This window comes from Vollenhovia emeryi, unplaced genomic scaffold (assembly GCF_000949405.1).
Source record: "Vollenhovia emeryi isolate VEMERY1.0 unplaced genomic scaffold, V.emery_V1.0 DF939144.1, whole genome shotgun sequence".
Classification (NCBI taxonomy): Eukaryota; Metazoa; Arthropoda; class Insecta; order Hymenoptera; family Formicidae; genus Vollenhovia; species Vollenhovia emeryi.
In genome coordinates this window covers 346,195-365,194 of record NW_011967222.1, presented here as the reverse complement: position 1 = coordinate 365,194, position 19,000 = coordinate 346,195, and the positions used below count along the sequence as shown (strand labels likewise).

The window sequence follows — 19,000 nt, the reverse complement described above, 5'->3', positions numbered from 1 at the left end:
TATTCGACACTGTCTTAAGATCATCTTTCGATACTCCGTAGTCAATGAAATGTTCCGTACAGAATCTTTAGATAAATTCAAGACTGTCTTGAATAGAAGATCCGACTATGAATACCGGCCATAGGCCGTTCTTATATTTAAGATCATCTTAAGTATACTCTTCATATGTTTCTAACCAATCACAGAGCCGTATTAGCTTCTTAAGACAACACTTAAGATAATTTTGAAATAAGAAATACGAGTGCGACATAGTACAGCTGAAATAGTACAGGTTATGGTACGATATAACTCTAAACCACGCAACGTATAACCAAGATGTATCAAAAATGTTTCAGGGATATCTAAAATATGTTTTCTTTTAGAAAATAACATTACAAATATACCTTCTTCTTATTTACGATGCGCTTAGTTTGCACGGTTTGCACATAGGATGCACTACGGGCTCAACATGGCGGTCAGCCAATGAGCTGGCGAGACGTCGAATGCGCTTCTCTGATTATTTAGGATTCTACTCATGCGACATCTATCCTTGTCTAACACATTGTAGCACTATCTGTCGCAAGATCTGGCACCTACAGTTTGTCACTCGTAGCTACACTTCGGGTGTAAAGATATGCGTTTTTACATAAAATAAAGTTCTTCAGTAACCTTTCATAATTAGACTTTCAATCTTAGTTTTACTGATTCAACATTATTCTTAGATCTAATCCGAATTGCAGACTGTTATTCGATTTCTGCAAATAGGTTATATAATTCGTATACAAGAGAAAGTTTCTTTGAGCTGACAGCTTTACGTGCAACATCAAAAAAATACTTTCTAATTTTGTTCACGTTTTTAGTCTTAAACTGACCAGCCTGTAATGCATTCGTGTGCATACTTTAAGTATATGAAAGGATTTTTAAGTCTGTAAAGCCAGTTCGAAGACAGCTGTCACTCTACGTGTCGGTATTTGCCGTCACTCCAGCATCCCCTTAATTACGTTTCAAAACCTCCGAGGAATATTTTACTCGATGGCCGTTCCGAAGCCATTTTGAGCATTTCCGATCCACTTCTCGAGTACCTCGACTCGTGTAACAAAAAATGTCGCGACCATTTTGCCCATTACCGCACACATACCACGTATACACGCGTGCATGCACCACGTACGGCCGGGCGTTATTACGCGCGATGATTCTTGGCATCCGATCCCGGCGGATCCGCGGCGAGGGCAAGATGGGAAGCGTCGTTCTGCGTCGCTCCTCGAGCCGCGTCACCGCCGAGGTCCGACGATCGATCTAGAAGCGCGCCAAGGCCCTCGGGCCTTCGTCGAGCCCGGACAAGATATTGCGACTATTTACCGTAGCGTGAGATAATCGTGCAGAAACGAGTCCCGGCCCATCGTCCCGGTGACTCGGCAGGCGCGACCGCAGGTATACGCACCGCGTATAGGGTAACCTCCAGCTCCGGGCTAGACGGCGAATCGCAGGTCGTTCGCTGGCGCAGCCGGTGAATCATCAGTTCATCGTTACGACTTGGCGCGCGGTCGTCTCGGGCTCTCGGCGTGGAAACCGATCGGAGGGCGGGCACCCGCGGTCTCGCCACGCTAGCTCCGGGGGCCCACCACGGTGGAACAATCACTGCCTACGATTGTTCCAAGCCGTCCGTCCGCGGCATGTCCCACGCGACATCGATTCGCGGCTTCTCTCCGCAGAATCGAGATACTCGGGCGAAAGGGCACGGCGAGCCGAGTGGCGCGAGCGAGCGCGACGTAATCCGCGCCACCTCACGTTCCCGCTCGCTCGCGACGATTCGAGGCAGGTTCCTCGCGGAAGGAAACGTCGGGCCTGATCGGCTCGCGAATTACGTCACCAGGGCCGTCTTGCCGGGACGCTTGAGTCCCGCGAATCTAGTTCGGCTCCCTGGCGTCGCCCAAGGTCCTCCGCGCGTCCCTCGCGCGACGGGCGAACACGACGGGCACTTTCGGCGTGAGAGGGGCGCCACGACGAGGAGGACCGGTAGCAGCGGGTCCGCATGGAGCACTGGGACGTGCCATGGCCGATTCATCATTATTACATATATATATATATACATATATATATACATATGCGCGTTTATACGTGTGCACGTTGCACGCGCGACTCGGAAAAACGTACAGCAACGCGCGTGGAAAATTGTCTTTCTCTCTCGCTGCCCTGCCGTCGGTGCGAACGCGAACAGCGTGGTCGGCCTCCGCTTGACCTCCCCGGGCTGGGACGATTGTTCCCGAAAATGTCCTCCCGCCCCCCTTTTCTTTCCCCCCCCCCCGCTTCGGCGACGGCTAATCGTGCTCGTGCGCGATCTAATTGCGACGGACGCGAAGGGCGAGCGACGCGTCGCGCAACGGCCGCCACGTAGTGATTCCGTCTACGGCCTCGTCTCTCGCGCGGGGGACTCCATCCGCCATTCGCTCACTCCGCCGTGCCGCGAAATTCCGCGACGCACGGCGGCGCGATCGATTTTCAATTACGCGACTGACCCACCCTCTCTTTCTCTCTCTCTCTCGCGTCCTCCTTAGCTGATCGCGTTTCCCCGAAAGTAACGAGTCGTACGTGACGCATGACGATTCGACTCTGCGTGGCATTTCGGGAAGTCGCAGGCGCGCGCGCCCGCGCGCCAACGTCCCCCTCGGGGCCGGCGGGCGACCGCCGATCCCCCGAAGCAGCCGCGAAGAGGACTCGATCTCGGATCTCGCGCGCGCAACTCCAGGGGCAGCAGCGTTACGGTCACTTGAGCACCCGAGATCGATCCTCGTCCGAGGATGGGGACTCGATTCTTGAATGCATTCAACGGAGAAACGTATGCGAAAGTTTCGTTTTCGCAGAGAAGTTGCAAGTCGACTGGCTGTTCGTGTAGTTCTTAGCTAGACTTTTAACTTTTCGCGTACGTTTCTCTTCTGAGTGAATTCAAGAATCGAGCCCCGATTAAGTTACGAGCGCGCGAGCGGCTGCTTCGAAGGTGCGCGGTGGTCCGGATGACAGGGAAGGGAGCACGGGGCACGGGAAGGGAGAAACGTCCTCGACGCTCGAGGCTACGGTAGCTCGGAGCAGTTGTTTGGGGATCGACATGCTTGTCCGAGAATCGGACCGCGCTGGAATATCACGCGTACTCGAGGGAGAGACCGTACGGCTGACTGCAGAGATCGAGACGGAGAAAAATGTGAACGAGAGTGAGACTGTCGGCATCACGCGCTTACGTCTCCTCTCTTCCTCGCTCTCCGCAGTCAGGACGTCTCCCGAGTTGACAAGACCTCGTCGAGTACGCAAATCGACGGTGACTCGAGGCTCTCATAGCGGGTCGCTTTAAATTTATTGTATCTGGACGAATCGCCGCATCCGGAATCTCCCTTACCGGGATGAATTCTCGGTTTGATTCTCGTTCGCGCACATCGTCGTTTCGCACTCAAGTCGCGGACGATCTGAAACACTGTCCGCACATCCGCAGTGGAGAGTTGCTAGGAGGGTTCTCGGGCTCGGCTCGAGTCAGTCGGGACCTCGACCTCGGTAAAGGCGAGATGCGACGTAAGAGCTCGAGGTGCGGAGAGAAGAATGTCTCCGAGCGGGCGAGCCGCGCTTCCTTCGCGGAGAGCCGCCATTTTCTTCGTTCTACCGCCCGCAGCATGCGCCCTCTAGCGTGTAGAAGTGTGTAGACATGCGGACATGCGCTTCGAAGTTATTAAGGCCTGTGTCCACGATGCTACAACTTGATCCGAGCTCTAGTTCCGAGAAATGTGTAGCCAATCATTCGCCTGCACTTTACCGCATTGGTTCTTTTATGCGGGGTCTACAATGAGAGTCGCAGAGTCGTAGTCGTAAGAATAATCGACTATAATTGGTCAACTCCTATGTGTCTAATGGTATTGACCAATCGCAGTCAATTATACTTACGATTACGATTCGCATTGTAGACCACGCATAAGGAAATCCTCCAATCAAAGTCCATTATTCCCCTGATGTAGGCCAAGTAATGTAGGACAAATAGGCCAGTATTCATAGTCGATTCTTATTTCAATATCATCTTAAGTGTTGTCTTAAGAGGCTAATACGGCTCTGTAATTGGTTAAAAATACATTAGGAGTATACTTAAGATGATCTTAAATATAAGAACGGACTATGAATACCGGCTATTGATGCGGCGATTCAAGCGCGATGCACGTGACTATTTCCGTTGCTGCAATTGGTTCAGCTATATTCAAAAAGACGAGAAATTATATTCCTGTAAATTACAAAAGTAACAATCGTGCACAATTCAATCACTTTGAAATTTTAAGAGCATTTGACAGAAAACAAAATATGTCATTAACTTCGTAAATCAACTATCTTCAAGTATTCTTTCGAACTTATAAGCAAACATTAAACAATTGATTCCAGAGCGACCGATGTCAGCATTGTCAGCAAGACGAATGATGTAACGAGGATAATAATTACAGTTCCTTTTATTTATTTGTGACATCTTTCTTTCTCGACTTTTCACGTAATATAATATTCAGTAACTTTATTTACAAGTCATCGACCCACAGTGCATAGACTAAACGTACGTTTTAGTGTTTGCTTGGGAATCGATTTATTTACAAAAATGTGTCTTCGAGTTACGGAACAATCTTTAAGTCCGCAAATACATCAGACGGGTGTCTCGATCGTAGATATTTTCCATTTAATGAAAGCAGAAGTGTAATCGATCGCGTCTTATAAAAAGATCAAATGTCCCCTCGAGCATGTCGGTCACAATTTCTCCGCTTTGCTTCTGGTTTCCCTCACCAAGTTATTGGTAAACAAGCTTCATCGTCGTCCTAGAAACATGAAGCTAAATGTAAATGCAATTCGCAGCAGCGATCCGAAACGTAGCAGTCCTTTGTCTCAAGAGAACAGAAATCGCTATCATCAAGCCGACAAACGTTATGAAAAAACGTGGCATCCCGGAGAAGATCCCTCAAAATTTCCACTTCAACACTAGAACGACGCGTTTTTCAATCCTCTTTAATTTAAAAATAAACATTTTCGAAATGGTAGAAATAAAATTGCAAGTCGACGCGAATATAAAGTTTTTTTACAACCGCGATCCTGAATTGTAATTATTCCGAAATCGATGCGAGGATTGCCTCGGTCATTCCAGCGTTAGAACATTTTTTAACGTTAAATAAGCCTCGTTAAAAATTGTTTCCTCAACTTGTTTCGTGTCTCTGTCGAGAAACCAATTTTTACACACAACACACATGTTTTCACTTCAATGTATTCAGTACCTCGCGTCTTTTTTACGTGTAGCAATCGGAAATTCAAATCTCTCTCTCTCTCTCTCTCTCTCTCTCTCTCTCTCTCTCTCTCTCTCTCTCTCTCTCGCTCCCTTTTCGATGGTACTTGTATTTAGATATCATGGTTGAACGACTTAAACTCCCTTTACTCTTCACTCTAACGCGCTTTGTACATTCACGGACACTTGAAATAAATCTATGGTGATAAATCGGTTCGAGATACAATTTAAAAAATCGCTCTTGATACGTTTGCTAAATGAATACAATATCGATGAACGGAAATGCTACAAAAACACACCCCTGTCCTCTTCCTCTCTGTCTGTCACACACGCACAAGTATCGTTTGTACCATATAATGTATTTCGACGAGTACATTTAGCGTAACATTAGAGTCCCATAAGCCGTCTTGCATTTTTCGAAATTTCGCGAATTGTAAAATTTATAATTATTATTAATAGCTCATGTGTACCATGCTCGTAATAGTCCTCTACGTGCAAATTATTTTCGATATTCATCTTTCCGTATTATATTATTATAACGTCCCATACAGCACGCATGTCTAAAAGGCACATTTAAGACGTCTTTAAGTCGTCTTTTAGATATGTATTGTCTAAAAGACGACTTAAAGACGTCTTAAAGATGCCTTTTAGACATGCGTGCTGTATGGGGTGTATATATAAAATATGTCTCCTACATATCTCATATATATCCCATTATATTAAATATAATATAAATATTTATATACGTAGTTGATATATAACTTAACATATATTAATATGAGTTAAGAATCTAATCGATTGATAAACGTAGATAAGAGTTACAAATAAAACGTAAGAGCACGTGTTTCTTTTTTTGAAGATAAGCTTTCTTATAAAATATCATCATATTATAAAGAACATCTTTTACACATTAGATAACAGGCGTATAAGAGATCACATATTCCTTGCATAAATAAAATGGTTCGACAGCCAGATCCATTGGTAAGAGTAAATATGAGTGAATACGGACGTGGCACTGATGCAAACAACGTTTGCCATCACTATACCTAACATAAGATATTTTAATTATATAATTTTTATCAAAAAATTATTAATTTTTTTTCGTAATTGTATGTAAACCTTAAAAAAATTATCATTTTATCTGCAAGCACAAAATAATTATGAAAATTAGCTTTGTGTTATTTCTCTCCTGGGACTTTAAATACGTAAATTTACTTTGTGTTTCTTACATAACTTTCTTATACAAAGTACACGATAATAAAAGGTTATTATATAAATAAGTTATGAATGTAATCTGTATTTAAAAATTAGACTAGGTAACTCATTTATATAAATGTCAAGCAATTAGTAGAAGGAACAGATAAATATTATTTTTACGATATATAAAATACTAATATTCTTTCTTTTGTTTTTTCTTTTTCATGCAAAATACTGTGCAAATTAGTTCGCTTTTCTAGCTGTAATTCTTAAAGGTATGAGAATATAGTTGCATGCTTAATCAACTATGAAAAAGAAAACTGCAATTATATGCGCATGAGACTCTAATGTACACAGTTAAATAGTAAACAATATTATCTCCTTTCTAAATGTAAAGTTAACTTTTAATAGAAGTCATCGTTTTAAAGCGAGTCCGATATATATAAATATATATATGTATATAACCTTTTTTGTGTGATTACATGAAAATTATAATCTTGAAGTAAACAATTAAATCGAAAGCAAACGCATATTAGCAACGGTATTGATGTCGAAATTTCTCAAAGATATCTCGTTTAATTTGATCCTTTATTGGTGGAATGTTCTTATTTTCCTTAATTAATTCTGCAAACGATTCTTCTATGTATCTTCTGAGTTTCTTTATTAAGACAGTTCGGTCTATATATCACTTTCGATCAGGATAATGACATCGCACTCTCACGCGCTCTTCTACACACGAGAAGTATATATTATATATTTATTTTTTATAATATATGCACGATTTGATGTCACATACTCATCATTTTATTTCGCACGCTTTTCGTGTTAATAAGATCGCATTGTTTGCAGTAATACGAATAGAATATTAAATACGACACCACCACTCTGTGTAAGTAATTGTATCAGGTGCTAGCTCGCAGTTCTCAAGTTCGAGGAATCCGCGTATTATTTGCCTAAGGGTTTATGCAAGTCCCAGTTGTAAATAAGCAAGCGCGACGTACTCTATAAATAATACTAGATTAAACGTATCGACTATCTAGTTCTTACCCTGCTGGCGACAACGTCAAGTTTTTGTGTCGGACACATAGTACGGACTATATTTTCATGCCTGCTGACAGCAGTTAAAATATCGCTTTGCTTTGTTCCGAATAGAGGGAACAAAGGTAATTGTGCTGTAACGGTGCTTTCATTACTTATGAATCATTGCAAAATACAGTCACAGTACATCCTCATCCGTTAATCGTAAACGAGGAACTGAGAGATTGATACAAATATAATCTGAAAAACACATGGAAATTAATTGCTCAAGTCGCCAGATAATCTTCAGATTCTTGCTAGATAACGAGACAGGAATACACACGAAACTTGCAGTCCTATCTTAGGCAAATAGATCTTATCGTGTGTTGTCATTTAGAAAGTACGCATATGAAGCTCAAACAGCTTGTCAATATAATCAACAATAAGAATTTTCATATTTTTTTCAGTCTTATAAACAATACGTCGTTTTCGTAGAAAGCTGTCCGCTTCTTCGTTCTAACGCTTCGTTCTTAATATCATATACTATTCTGTACATTTGTAGTTTCTAAATAACATTCCGCGAAAACTTGGAAAAGTGGCTTCACAAACGATGTCAGCAATGTTTTTCGAGAAAAGAAGATCTTTCGAAGGAGAAGTACCGTTCAACCGATTAATCGACCCTATTCCTACTCAAAATACACGGTGTTATTTCAATGAACCTCTTGTCAATACGAAGACTTGATAAAAAGATCTACGTAGGCGAGTACCGTCTGTAATTTAGCGGCGTGTATCTAACATCCATGTAGGGGATGTTACACGGGTGCTTCGGACGTAAAAGGAAAATGTACGAAGAGTACCGATTCTTCGACCAGTAGTAGCGTTACCAATGTAATTTTGTAGAATTGAAACGTAATTCGAGTGCAATGTCACTTTAGTTATGCACTATGGTTGACGCGTGTTGAAGTCTTTCGAGCTCCTCCAACGACAGGACGTTTGTTTGCGCAAGCTCCGGGAGCTTGCCGGCCCGAGCTTGAGCGAGAAGTTCTGGGCTAAACCATCGCGCAAGTTGATTAGATGTTGGCGAAAGGTCACCTCCGTTACTGCCCACAAATCCGAGGCCCGGTGAAGGTTGACGGCCGACTGCCATGTTCAACTGTTGCGATCGCATCGCCCGTCCGTCTGCGCATATAATTCAATGTTGTAACAGACGTTGTCGTTTAAATAATAAGGGCAAATATTATCGCCACGTGTGTGGATTAATTAGGCTAGTTTACCGATAATCATGTTATTTGTATGATCCGACAATATTCTGTTATAAAATTTTCCTAATCATAACAAGTGAAGCACTCTAAATTCCCACGTGGTTAATAATTGATTACTTAGTTTAACCCAAGGGATAAATGACGTCAGGATAGGATTAAATGAAGGAAAGCTAAGAATGGCTCGTTATTTTTTCAACTTCTGAACACCGTTGCTTGTAATCTGATTTGGGAGAGGGGAAATACCTGAAAATCAATGTAAATAAGGTAAGAAGGGATTCTGAATTCAGTAAACATTGAGTTTAAAGATAGAAGTCAGAGATCGTTCGACTTGTTACAAGTTATTTTAGAACATTCTTGGTTCATGCTTGATCAAATCATTACCTGTGCGATTAGAATTGTAGTTTTGGCTCATGACAAGTTGCATTGACGTATTTACAGCTCTCTGCGGCGGTTGTTGTTGCTGTTGCATGTTAACGGTCCCGTGCGGTGGTTGCTGCATGTTAGCGAGATGCGTCGGGACCTGCTGCGCCTTCATCTGGGTATTCATAGGATTTGATCTTTGATTCATAATCGAGTTCTGCGCTACATTGTACTGTGGGACATTATGATGCGGTAACGAAGTTGCCATCGTGTGCTTAGATCGTGCTGGATTGCCGTAAACATTCGGGACCGTTCTATGCTGTTGTTGGAATTCTGTATTTCCCGTATTATATTGGAACTGAGTACCGCTCGTGTTGCTGTTATTACCGCCTTTTACTATAGGTCGACCTGAAATAAAAATTTCTGTAATATCATAGCTGACAGCTACATCATATTGCTAATCCCAAAATGAGTCCTTCAAACAATATTTTATAAAAATAGTCAACAATAAAATTTTATTCTATCATCGTCTGTAATAAGGTCATGATAAAAAAAAATTATCTGCGAAACTTTAGCGAATATTTAAAAAGATAGAAACCTGGATGCTGTTTGAGTGATGGGTTTGACCATGTTGATTGAACAGGTTGTGACCGCAATGCGGTGTGTCTCGAGAGAGCTCCTTGTGCAAGTAACTGAACTGCAGCCGACTGCATTTGTTGCATTTGAGAAGCTTGAGTTTGCGTAGACAATTTCGATGGTTCATTGCTGCTTCCTATATTTAAATATATGATAAATAATTAAGATCTTAAGTCGGAACATTTATGATACAAACTCAAATATCAATGCTCTCTTAGTGCTAACGCTAGTGCTTTTCTTTTTTTTTGTAAAAAAATTTAGTGTCTGCTAATGTAAACGTTCAATAAATTCATTTCAGTTTTACACAACTGGTAAATCATTTCAATATTTATTAAACATTACTTATTAACGTTTTTACTCCCGTATTTTCCTATCATTTTTCATCAACTATTTTATAATCATTTTTATACTTTACATTTTATTGTAAACTTGCCATTATTAGTTATAATTGTAACGCTTTTATAAGAATAATAATAATAATAAATGCAGCCGTCAGTTACACATTTATTTATATTCCATTTATTTCTGTAAAAAATGAGCATGCAATCTTGTGGCAAGCATAAGGATCAAGCAGAAGTGCAGGCATAATTAAAAGTAGCAAGTAGCATAGAAAAAAGTAGCAAGCTCATAAATTGGTGAAAAGATGCAATAAAAATAGGAGAAAGCGTGTATGAAAAAAAAGGATAGTTAAAGCATGTGAGACAGGATAAAGCTTTTTATTATTAAAAAAAAACCTATTTCAACATACTATTCAAAAATGTAATAAATCTATGTTAAGAAATGAAGAGTTTATTCCATAAAGTGCTCTTTATCATATATAAAATAAAAATATTTCAAAATATCTGTCACACTAAAGAGACATCTTTCAAGCTTCCATAAAGCATCACGCTGCGACATTAAACGAAGAAACCAAACAGCTGCTTTTCATTATAACGCAAAAATAATAGAAAGAAAAACATAGATCTGAATAACAATTAAGAATTTGCTATTCTATGAAATATTAATGTGCACTTTATCAAACTCCTCATTACTCCATGTAACAGGACAATTAGACGTTTTCAGCGGTTGCGAGTAAAGTAGCCGTTTGCAAATCAACGTTCTTTATTTCGTCTGATGGAGTAGATGCGGTCATTTTATCCTCGTCTACCAATGTTTCGAAATCAGATGATTTTCTTAGTGCCTCATCAAGTGAAACACAATTATTATTGTTGGTATCATTATCAACATCTACTACATCAGACTTGGTTGTTTTTGCATCGTCGTTTGCATCTTTATTAACATCAAGGAAAGTGTTTTCCTTTGCTGTGCTAATCTTCGAATTATCTTGCGCGTCTTGTTTCTGCTCTAATGGACACAAATACTTGGTCTTTAAAGCCGATTCTTCCGTACCAAAGGTGGTATCGTTACTAGTATTATTAGCTATAGCGGAATGCAGGAAGATCATTTTAAGAGTCTCATTTTGCACCCGATTGACAGAATCAGAAAACTTTGTGAGATTAACGGTAGAAGCCGCGGCGTGCATTTGATTATTTTTAGACATGCGAGGTACATTTCCATTAATTGCAGGAGTGACAGAAGAGGTCGTTTCTACTTGGCAGAATTGATTCGCACCGTCAGGTTCCTTATCAGCAGTCATTTTGCGTAAAACAGAGGTTGGAGTGAAAGCGAGCGGACTCGCTGTTTGCTTAGCTGGTGAGTTAACAGGGCTTGACGCGCGCTGCTGCTGCTGCTGCTGAACTTGCTGTTGTTGCTGCTGCTGCTGTTGCTGCTGATCCTGCCGCTTACGGAAATTCTCTCGCTGCTCCTCCAATTTCTTCTTAATTAAAGCACTTTGCATTATAGACTGTGTATGCATAACAATCTCTCTTGGCGACGGTACTCTATGCGGTATCACTATAATAATAATAATAATTTTCATATAATTAAAAAGAAATTTTACCAACTTTATCGCAACATTGCTTAACACTTAATTTAGATTGAAATAACTTATCCAATGATATTACTACATAGCCTTTTTCTCGTGTAATTTTAATTAGACATCTTCTTTTATATATCTAAAATATTAAAAAAATAAAAAAACACAGTTTATTGTATTACCTGGATGTTGTACTGATAAAGTACTAGGATTAGCTGTTAAATTTGGTGATATTATTGGAGGTGGACAATAAGCTGCATTCCAATACAGTACAAAATCATTCAACTTGATAACAATTGAAGTTTATAAATTTTTAACTGGCCTATACGAATAGATAAAGAAGAATTGAAAAAGGATCGTCAATATGTGAAACATCTTACCGTTATTCATAGGAGATGGAATTCTCTGTTGTTGTTGTTGTTGTTGCTGCTGCTGATACAGCATCTGTTGCAGTATATGTTCCTGAGGGATAGAAGCAGCGGGATGAGGATGCGGACTTATAGTGCGAGGTGTGGTGCCACCATACATTTTCAAAATGTTGACCAGTACTTCTCGATGGCGATGCTGCATTGCGGGATTCTATCAAAGATACAATTTAAAAAAAATCTTTATTATATTCTGTAGCAAATATGTGCAGTTCATTGTAGATGATCATAAATAACTGACCTGCAATTGCTGTATTAGATGCTGCCTGGTAATTTCCCCTTGCTGTAAACCTTGAATGATTGCTTGAGCCTCCGGTCGTTGTAAAAGCTCTTGGCTCGACGGGACATTATTTATCATCATTTGCATCTCCGTCGGTACTGGACTGACACCTAACATCCTCTGATTGTTCATCATCATCGATAGCATATCAGAATGTCGTTGCTGCTGTTGCTTTTGTTGCTGCTGCTGCTGCTGTTGCTGTTAATTAAATTATTTGTCAAAATTCATCGCGCGCGCATATCAATCACCAAACAAAGTGTACATCATACCTGTATCTGCAGGACTTTCATTAGATTCTCGTGTTGCATCTGAGCCTGATGCGGATGTTGTGTAGGACCAAGTGGACCGACGTGATTAAACGTTGCAGTATGAAGCGATTCTGTGGGCGGCTGTTGATGGGACATCGACGACGGCTGAGTTTTCAATTGCGAATTAAGTAACTGAAAGACAAGAGGAAGAAAAGTAAAAAAAAAGAGATACAAATTATACACGTTTCAATTAATACGGCGAGAAAAATTAAATATCAACTTACTTGCATTAAAGTTACAGGTTGTTTTTGGGTGATAGGTCCGTTAGCTGCAGGCACAGCTTGTCCTCCAGTCACTTGAGCAAGCTAAACAAAGAATCGTGCGTTTTAATATACATTTCTAAAACAAAGTGACGTTAAATCATCACATGTCGACTTGCCAGTTTCTTAAAAGCAGAGAGATCTTCTTCAGTCTTATTTACACGGGGCGCATCAGTCGAAGTTGCAGGTGGAGGAGCACCACCCCGCATACGTGCTTCCAATTCCTCCAAACTGTGCACAACTTTGCCACCAACTTCTGGAAAGGAATTTATGTTTATCGCGTTGTGCCGTAATTCGTTCGTTTTACGGTGGTGCTTGACAAAATGATATATCAGTCTTACCCAAATCTTTAATGGAGCAATTTTTCATCATAGGTATAGCCGCATTACTCGCGTCACCCTGGCCGTTTTGATTCGGCTTATTACCGCGATGTAACATCTCGAGTAATTTTACGCCGTTTGTGGTCGTGTTAGCATTATTGGTCGTATTGGCCGGAGAAATTGGAGCGAAATAGGTGTTTGATTCCGTCACCGATGGTATTTGAATATTTGGCTCGGTGATGTCGTTCAATAAATTGTTCAGCAATTCATCTTGTATGGAAGCTCTACGACTGTCCGCCTGTTGAACTGGACTCTCTCTCTTAAACCATTGGCTGAATCGCGAACCGGTACCACTATTTGAACCAACACCATTCTACATATGGGGAGAGAGAAAGAAATTGCTTGAGTGACGTGGAGAAATAAAATTGGACTTGAAATGATCGAATCGAGATACGGATATCGCGACGAATTAAAGAGACGACTCACCGTCAACAATCCGGAGACGCCAGAGAAGGTATCAGACTTCAAAAACTCATCCAGATTAAAGTCAGGATGCGAGTCCTCTTGATTCTGATTCGCACTAGAGTTCTCTCCCGACTCGGACGTCGGATCGGTGACAGTATTCGCGCTGACGTTGTTCTCTTTGTTCTGAGCGATGGATTGCTCGTTTTGTTCGGAAATCGGAGAGTGCGCCGGCACGGCGATCATAGGCTGATCCATAACGGTCGGGGTGCTGCGTCCTTTAGGGCCCGCCAAATTCTCACTCGGTTTGTCGTCCTTCTCCGTGACATTCCTCTTGCCCCGTTTCTTCTGCGCGGGAGTCTGCTTCTTACTCTTGGCATTACCACCGCTCACTGCCTTCTCCTCCGGAATATCCTCGAAGCCCCTTAGCTCGATCGTATCGTGTTGAGACGTAGGTCCCGAGCTGAACCATTCCGGCTCGTCCGCGTCGCGAGTATCACTGTAAGTCCGTCGACGGTCGTTACCGAATCTCTTGTCGCGTCCGCGATCCTTATCCCGATCCATCTGATGATTGCCCCGCTCATTTCGATCCACTCCTCCCCTGTCGCCACGATCGCGCTCCCTGTCGCCACGGTCCCCGTAATCCCGGCCAAACGATCGCCGCTCAAACCTGTCGTCCCGCTCGCGCAGACCGTCGCGATCGCGCTCCCTCTCTCGCATGTCGCGATCCCTGTCCCGCTCCTTCCCGTCGCGATTATCTCTATTATCCCGATCACGCAGAGAGCCACCAGCGGCCGTGCCTGATCTGAAACCGTAATCCGCACGCTCGGGCTCCATCTTTTCGTTCTCCGCTCGGAAGTCCCATATATCCCGTGTCAAAATTCTGCCGCTGCCGATTCGACGAACTGGTTCACGATGGCTGACCTGCGAAGCGTTTCACAAATTGTGTTTATAAACAGAATACAAAGCGACGTAAATGAGAGCCAAGGCGGTATAGACGCGTGCAGACTTGGACCAAAAAAAAGAAAAAAAAAAAAGAAGAATCGATCGCGAGAACGGCCGCGTACCTCTGCTTTGCCAATCGGGCTCTCCGGACGCCGGCTTGGTGGCTGATTCACGTTAACGAAACATCCCGAATTAAAACTTCTCCGCTGCGGACTCAAAACGATCCCGTCTTGCTCCTTACGTATTCGGTCTCGTGGATCGCCATTGTTACGTCGCTTACTATGATTCTCAGTGATTTGATCACCACGTCCAGTCCTCTCTTCCTTCGGGGGTGTATCGCTACGCTTTCTATCCGAGTGCCAGCGTTCGGGGTCCCAAACGCCTCGTGAGCTGCGGCAGAAATAATCAGTGAAACAAACACGTGTATCGACACCTCGGCAGTTTCAGGTACTCCAAACGTTTGCAACTTACTTATTATAAGCGATATCTAGGAATATAGGCCTACGTCTAGATAATCGCAAATTTTTTATCAGCATTAAATCCTCCTGAAAAAAAAAGAGGATACAATACAAATAATGTATATCGCGAGGAGCGATAGAGCGTTGCGGAACATTCCAGCGCTTGCAAGACGATATTTACCCGAGAATATTGATACTGTGGTCTAGAACGGCCTACTTCCATGATCGATGCGTCAGTCACCTCACCGGCCACCGACATTGATATAATGGCCTCATCTCCTGCGAACAAAGTAATCGCAATGTGAGAAAGAACGCGGACGGCTTTGCCTTTCGGGGCAATCGAAATCTCGTTTTCAACGGCCGCTCGCCGAGCGAACGCCGAGAGTTGCAATCGCGCAATTTTTCACCGCCGGGAGTCGAGTTCTCGGAGCGAGAGGGTCAACTCTGTGTCTTACAGTGTAGCGAAAATGTGCTGGGAGCAGGGACGGGGGGAGAGGTTTGTCTCTATCTAAAAGAACAATTGTAAAGAAACAAAGCCGCTCGCTTTTAGCATTTTCGCTGTAGACATTGACCCTAAGGTCGCGGGCCTTTGGCGCAACGCGTTCGTACTTACGGAAGGTCACCTGCTTTAGAGGATTGACAGATTTGTTTTTCCGGAACCAACGGCAGGATCTGGTTTGCATGACCAGGATGTCCAAGAAAGGAGATCCGGTCGGGCCGACCAGCGGTCGCTTCCGCGGTCGGCGATACCAGTTCGAACCGATAAACCGATCAACGGCGATGCGTCTCATCGCTGACACCGTGCGCCGCGCCTCGAATAAATCGCAGAGGAGGCCCTCTCTCTTATCTGCCCTGTACAACCGTTCGTTCTGTTTCCCCGCGCAACAGTCCCGACGATGTAAACAAACAGGCGAAGGGCAAACGGCGGTCAACAATAAATTCCCGAAACCCCCTAAGTCCCAGTCGCGAACCACGTTCAGCGAGTCATGAGAAAAATGAGATTCCTCCGCGGAAGACTCGTCCCTTAAAACCAACTTCCTTCGGAATCGGCACGAAGAAGAAACTCTAGCGAGATCCAAGTGTTTTTCTCCCTCTCGCTCTCTCTCTTTGTCTCGAGATCAGCGGAACGATTCCACGTATACTCGCCCCTTTTTTTTTCTTGCGACGAAGCAGCTTGGAAAAAACGGGCTCTCGGTTTTCCGTGTTTCTTCGCGAAGCGGAGCAAAACAACGTGTTAAATGCCCGACTCTCCGAGGTCTCGGAATCGCGCGTTTTCGTGTTACTTGACGAAATAACTGTTCGTCAGGTATGGTCAGCTTTTTACGTATCCTGTATCACTCGCGCAACCCGGTACAGAAGGAACATGTGTAAACCGTCGTGCAAGTACAGCGCAGACTGACTGACTGACTGACTGACTGACTGACTGACTGACTGACTGACTGACTGACTGACTGACTGACTGACTGGTTGGCTGGCTGGCTGGCTGGCTTCGATGCCGTCCCCTCGGCCAAGACGGCGACTCTCTCGTAGACCAATCAAAGCTCTTCCGAGAGAATCCCGGGCGAGTGAGCGCTCGATTGGCTACAGGGATGGTTCAAACGTGACTGGTATTGTCCTTGAGACTTCAAGAAATTATCATTAGCCCCGTACACACAAGATTCACGTACACATGCTGAGATGCGGGACACGTCGGGTGTTGGAACGCGCGCGAACGATATGTATTTCGTCGCGCGGCGGTGATTTATTTACAATTTTAATGCGGTGCCTCGGGGGCGACGCGGCATTTCCTCGGTTCGGGCAAGATATACATACAATAGGTACCCCCTGCGCGCGAACGCGGGGAATTCATTTAAACAAAAGAACGGGAAGAGTTCAACTCTGACACCGCGGTTCCTAAAACGAATAACAAAGGCGAAGAAGAGAGACCTCGCTAAGCGCCCAATGCCGTCCTTGTTTGTGTATCACGTATCTTGCAAAAAATCGGCAGGGGGTGGAGGGAAAGCGAGAGGAATCAAAGCGAACTGTCGTCCCGTTTTAAATCCTCTCCCCTTTCGGCGCGGAAAACGCAATATCTAACGCAAGGGAGGGCAGGGGGTAAGAGAGAGAGAGAGAGAGAGAACGCGGAATGGAGCTGCTTCCGCGAACTCGCGAGGTTATCCGACTACGACGCCGCTCGAGATCCCGGCGGATTCGCCTCCGAAAGGAAGAGCGGAAGAGCAAATCGTACCTTCCTCCTTCTTCGCCTTGGTCGCCGCCGTCGTTGCCGTCGCCGTCGCCGTCGCGGTCGTCGTCGCCGCCGCTGCTGCCGTCGTCGTCGTCGACGCCGCCGTGGAGACCGTCGTCGTCGTCGCCGTCGTCGCCGTCGCCGTCGTCGGCGGTGGCGGTGGCGGTGGCGGCTGCTTGTCACTTGTCACAGTCTCGACGGACATCGCGCCGCTGATCGCGTCGGCCTTCGCCGAGGGTGTGGGAGATGGGGCGTCCTGCGCGGATACCGGCGCTCCGTTCCCCGCGACTCGCGCTATCTTCCCCGATACGCGATCTCTATCGGTGTCCCTTGTACACCATATACACGAGCGGTGGCACGTAACACACCCGCACGCTCACACGGAAGTACGCGCTCGCTCGCGCTCGCTCGCTCGCTCGCTCGCTCGCGCGCGCGAGGGCGCGCGGCCGAGTACACACACACACACGTACGCGCGGCGGGACGCGCGCGATCGCTCTCCGGCCACCTCGTACGTTTACACGCGCACGTACGCTCACATACGCACGGGGACGCGCGCACCTCTTACACGTACTAGTTTACACCTTTAAATATATATATATGTATATATGTGCATATATATTGCTTAGTTCGGATTCTAGTATCACAGACTGGTTTTCCCTTCTACGTGTCGCGGACTCTACCAGCGATCGACGAAGCCTCGACGAAGCCTCGACAGACCGATGTATACACCTTCCTCTCCCGTGCGTTTCGATGGAGAAACGAATATAGTCGACGGGAGAGAGAGAGAGAGAAAGAGAAAGAAAGAGAGGAGGAAAGAGGAGGGGAGGAGAAAGACAGAGGGGGGGGGAAAGAGAGAGAGCGTGTTTACCGGATAAAGGAGAGATCCCGTGAGAGGAGAGAGACGAAGAGTTTACACGCGCGAGAGCTGCGAGAGCGAGATGGGCTGCGACTCGCTGCGAGCGGCACCGAATCGCTGGAGCTTTCCTGTCGCGCGTCGCCGCACGGTCATCTCATGTCACAACACGGCCCGCGAAGCGCATCAGCTCGCCCGCCGATCGGCCCCCGTCAGTCCATCGATCCCGTATTACACACAACAAAATAAACGGCCCCGCGTTACTCACACATACGCGCGCGCGCACGCACAGGTTCTCACTCGCGGTGCTATGCAAAAATAGAAAATGGCTGCGCGACCCCCCTCCCTCCACTTGTGCCGTCGATGTTTTTCTTTCTTTTTTTTTTCTGCCGTGACCGAGAGACCGAGACCGACCGGACCGCCTTGGCTGCCGCCTTCGTCACGTCGCCTGCCTGTTTGCACGTTCTTCCTGTCACCGCGATTCCTACGGAACGGCTAGCCCGTGTGTTACGTTTCTGGCCGAGGGGGATCGGAAACAGGGAGATGGAGCTTACAGCAGAAGTTCGTGGAACGCGGTGGAAAGGGACGGGGCGATATGAGGAAGGCGCTGCCGTCGACGGCAGGTTCTGCGGCAGCCACTAGCATTCGTCGACGGTTAAGCCTCGTTTACATAGACGTCGTAAAGTCGTGGTCGTAAGAATAGTCGACTATGATTGGTCAATTCTTATGTATCTGACGAAATTGACCAATCGCAGTCGATTATTCTTACGACTACGACTTTACGACTTCTATGTAGACGAGGCTTTAAAGCCTCC

General features: G+C 44.7%; 2 protein-coding genes across 10 annotated transcripts in view; both read right to left on the bottom strand.

Annotated features, from left to right (window-relative positions):
- The window catches only part of LOC105566470, a 31,091-nt gene extending 27,057 nt beyond the window's left edge, over nucleotides 1–4,034 (bottom strand). For 3 of the 7 annotated variants that reach the window (XM_012020495.1, XM_012020508.1, XM_012020503.1), the window contains exon 1: nucleotides 1,421–1,432. The gene's annotated coding sequence lies outside the window, so the exon portion shown is untranslated. The other 4 variants (XM_012020506.1, XM_012020497.1, XM_012020507.1 and 1 more) reach the window with 3 other exon arrangements.
- A 2,651-nt stretch (nucleotides 4,035–6,685) lies between these two features.
- LOC105566467 (eukaryotic translation initiation factor 4E transporter-like) lies at nucleotides 6,686–16,532 on the bottom strand. 3 transcript variants are annotated; one of them, XM_012020491.1, is made up of 16 exons: nucleotides 15,722–16,532; nucleotides 15,290–15,387; nucleotides 15,122–15,195; nucleotides 14,773–15,040; nucleotides 13,730–14,629; nucleotides 13,265–13,616; nucleotides 13,043–13,179; nucleotides 12,888–12,968; nucleotides 12,625–12,795; nucleotides 12,317–12,553; nucleotides 12,031–12,229; nucleotides 11,833–11,904; nucleotides 11,347–11,628; nucleotides 9,698–9,871; nucleotides 9,121–9,507; nucleotides 6,686–8,656 (listed from the first exon to the last, which is right to left on the bottom strand). In XM_012020491.1, exons 1-16 carry the CDS (start codon nucleotides 15,897–15,899, stop codon nucleotides 8,409–8,411), a joined length of 3,858 nt encoding a protein of 1,285 aa, XP_011875881.1. In that variant the 5' UTR covers nucleotides 15,900–16,532; the 3' UTR covers nucleotides 6,686–8,408. The 3 variants fall into 3 exon arrangements, with proteins under 3 accessions (XP_011875881.1, XP_011875882.1, XP_011875883.1); XM_012020492.1 differs by having other exon boundaries at nucleotides 13,043–13,176; XM_012020493.1 differs by lacking the exon at nucleotides 11,833–11,904 and having other exon boundaries at nucleotides 15,722–16,529.
- Between the last annotated feature and the right edge of the window lie 2,468 nt (nucleotides 16,533–19,000).

Bases quoted from the DNA above. Each gene is read 5' to 3' on its own strand.
- LOC105566467 (XM_012020491.1), bottom strand. From the start codon at position 15,899: ATGAGACGCATCGCCGTTGATCGGTTTATCGGTTCGAACTGGTATCGC. The intron at 12,554-12,624 runs GTATGATGTACA...TTTAATTAACAG, and splicing joins TGAAAGTCCTGCAGATACAG to CAACAGCAGCAGCAGCAGCA. The intron at 8,657-9,120 runs GTAATGATTTGA...TTATATGCGCAG, and splicing joins CTACAATTCTAATCGCACAG to ACGGACGGGCGATGCGATCG.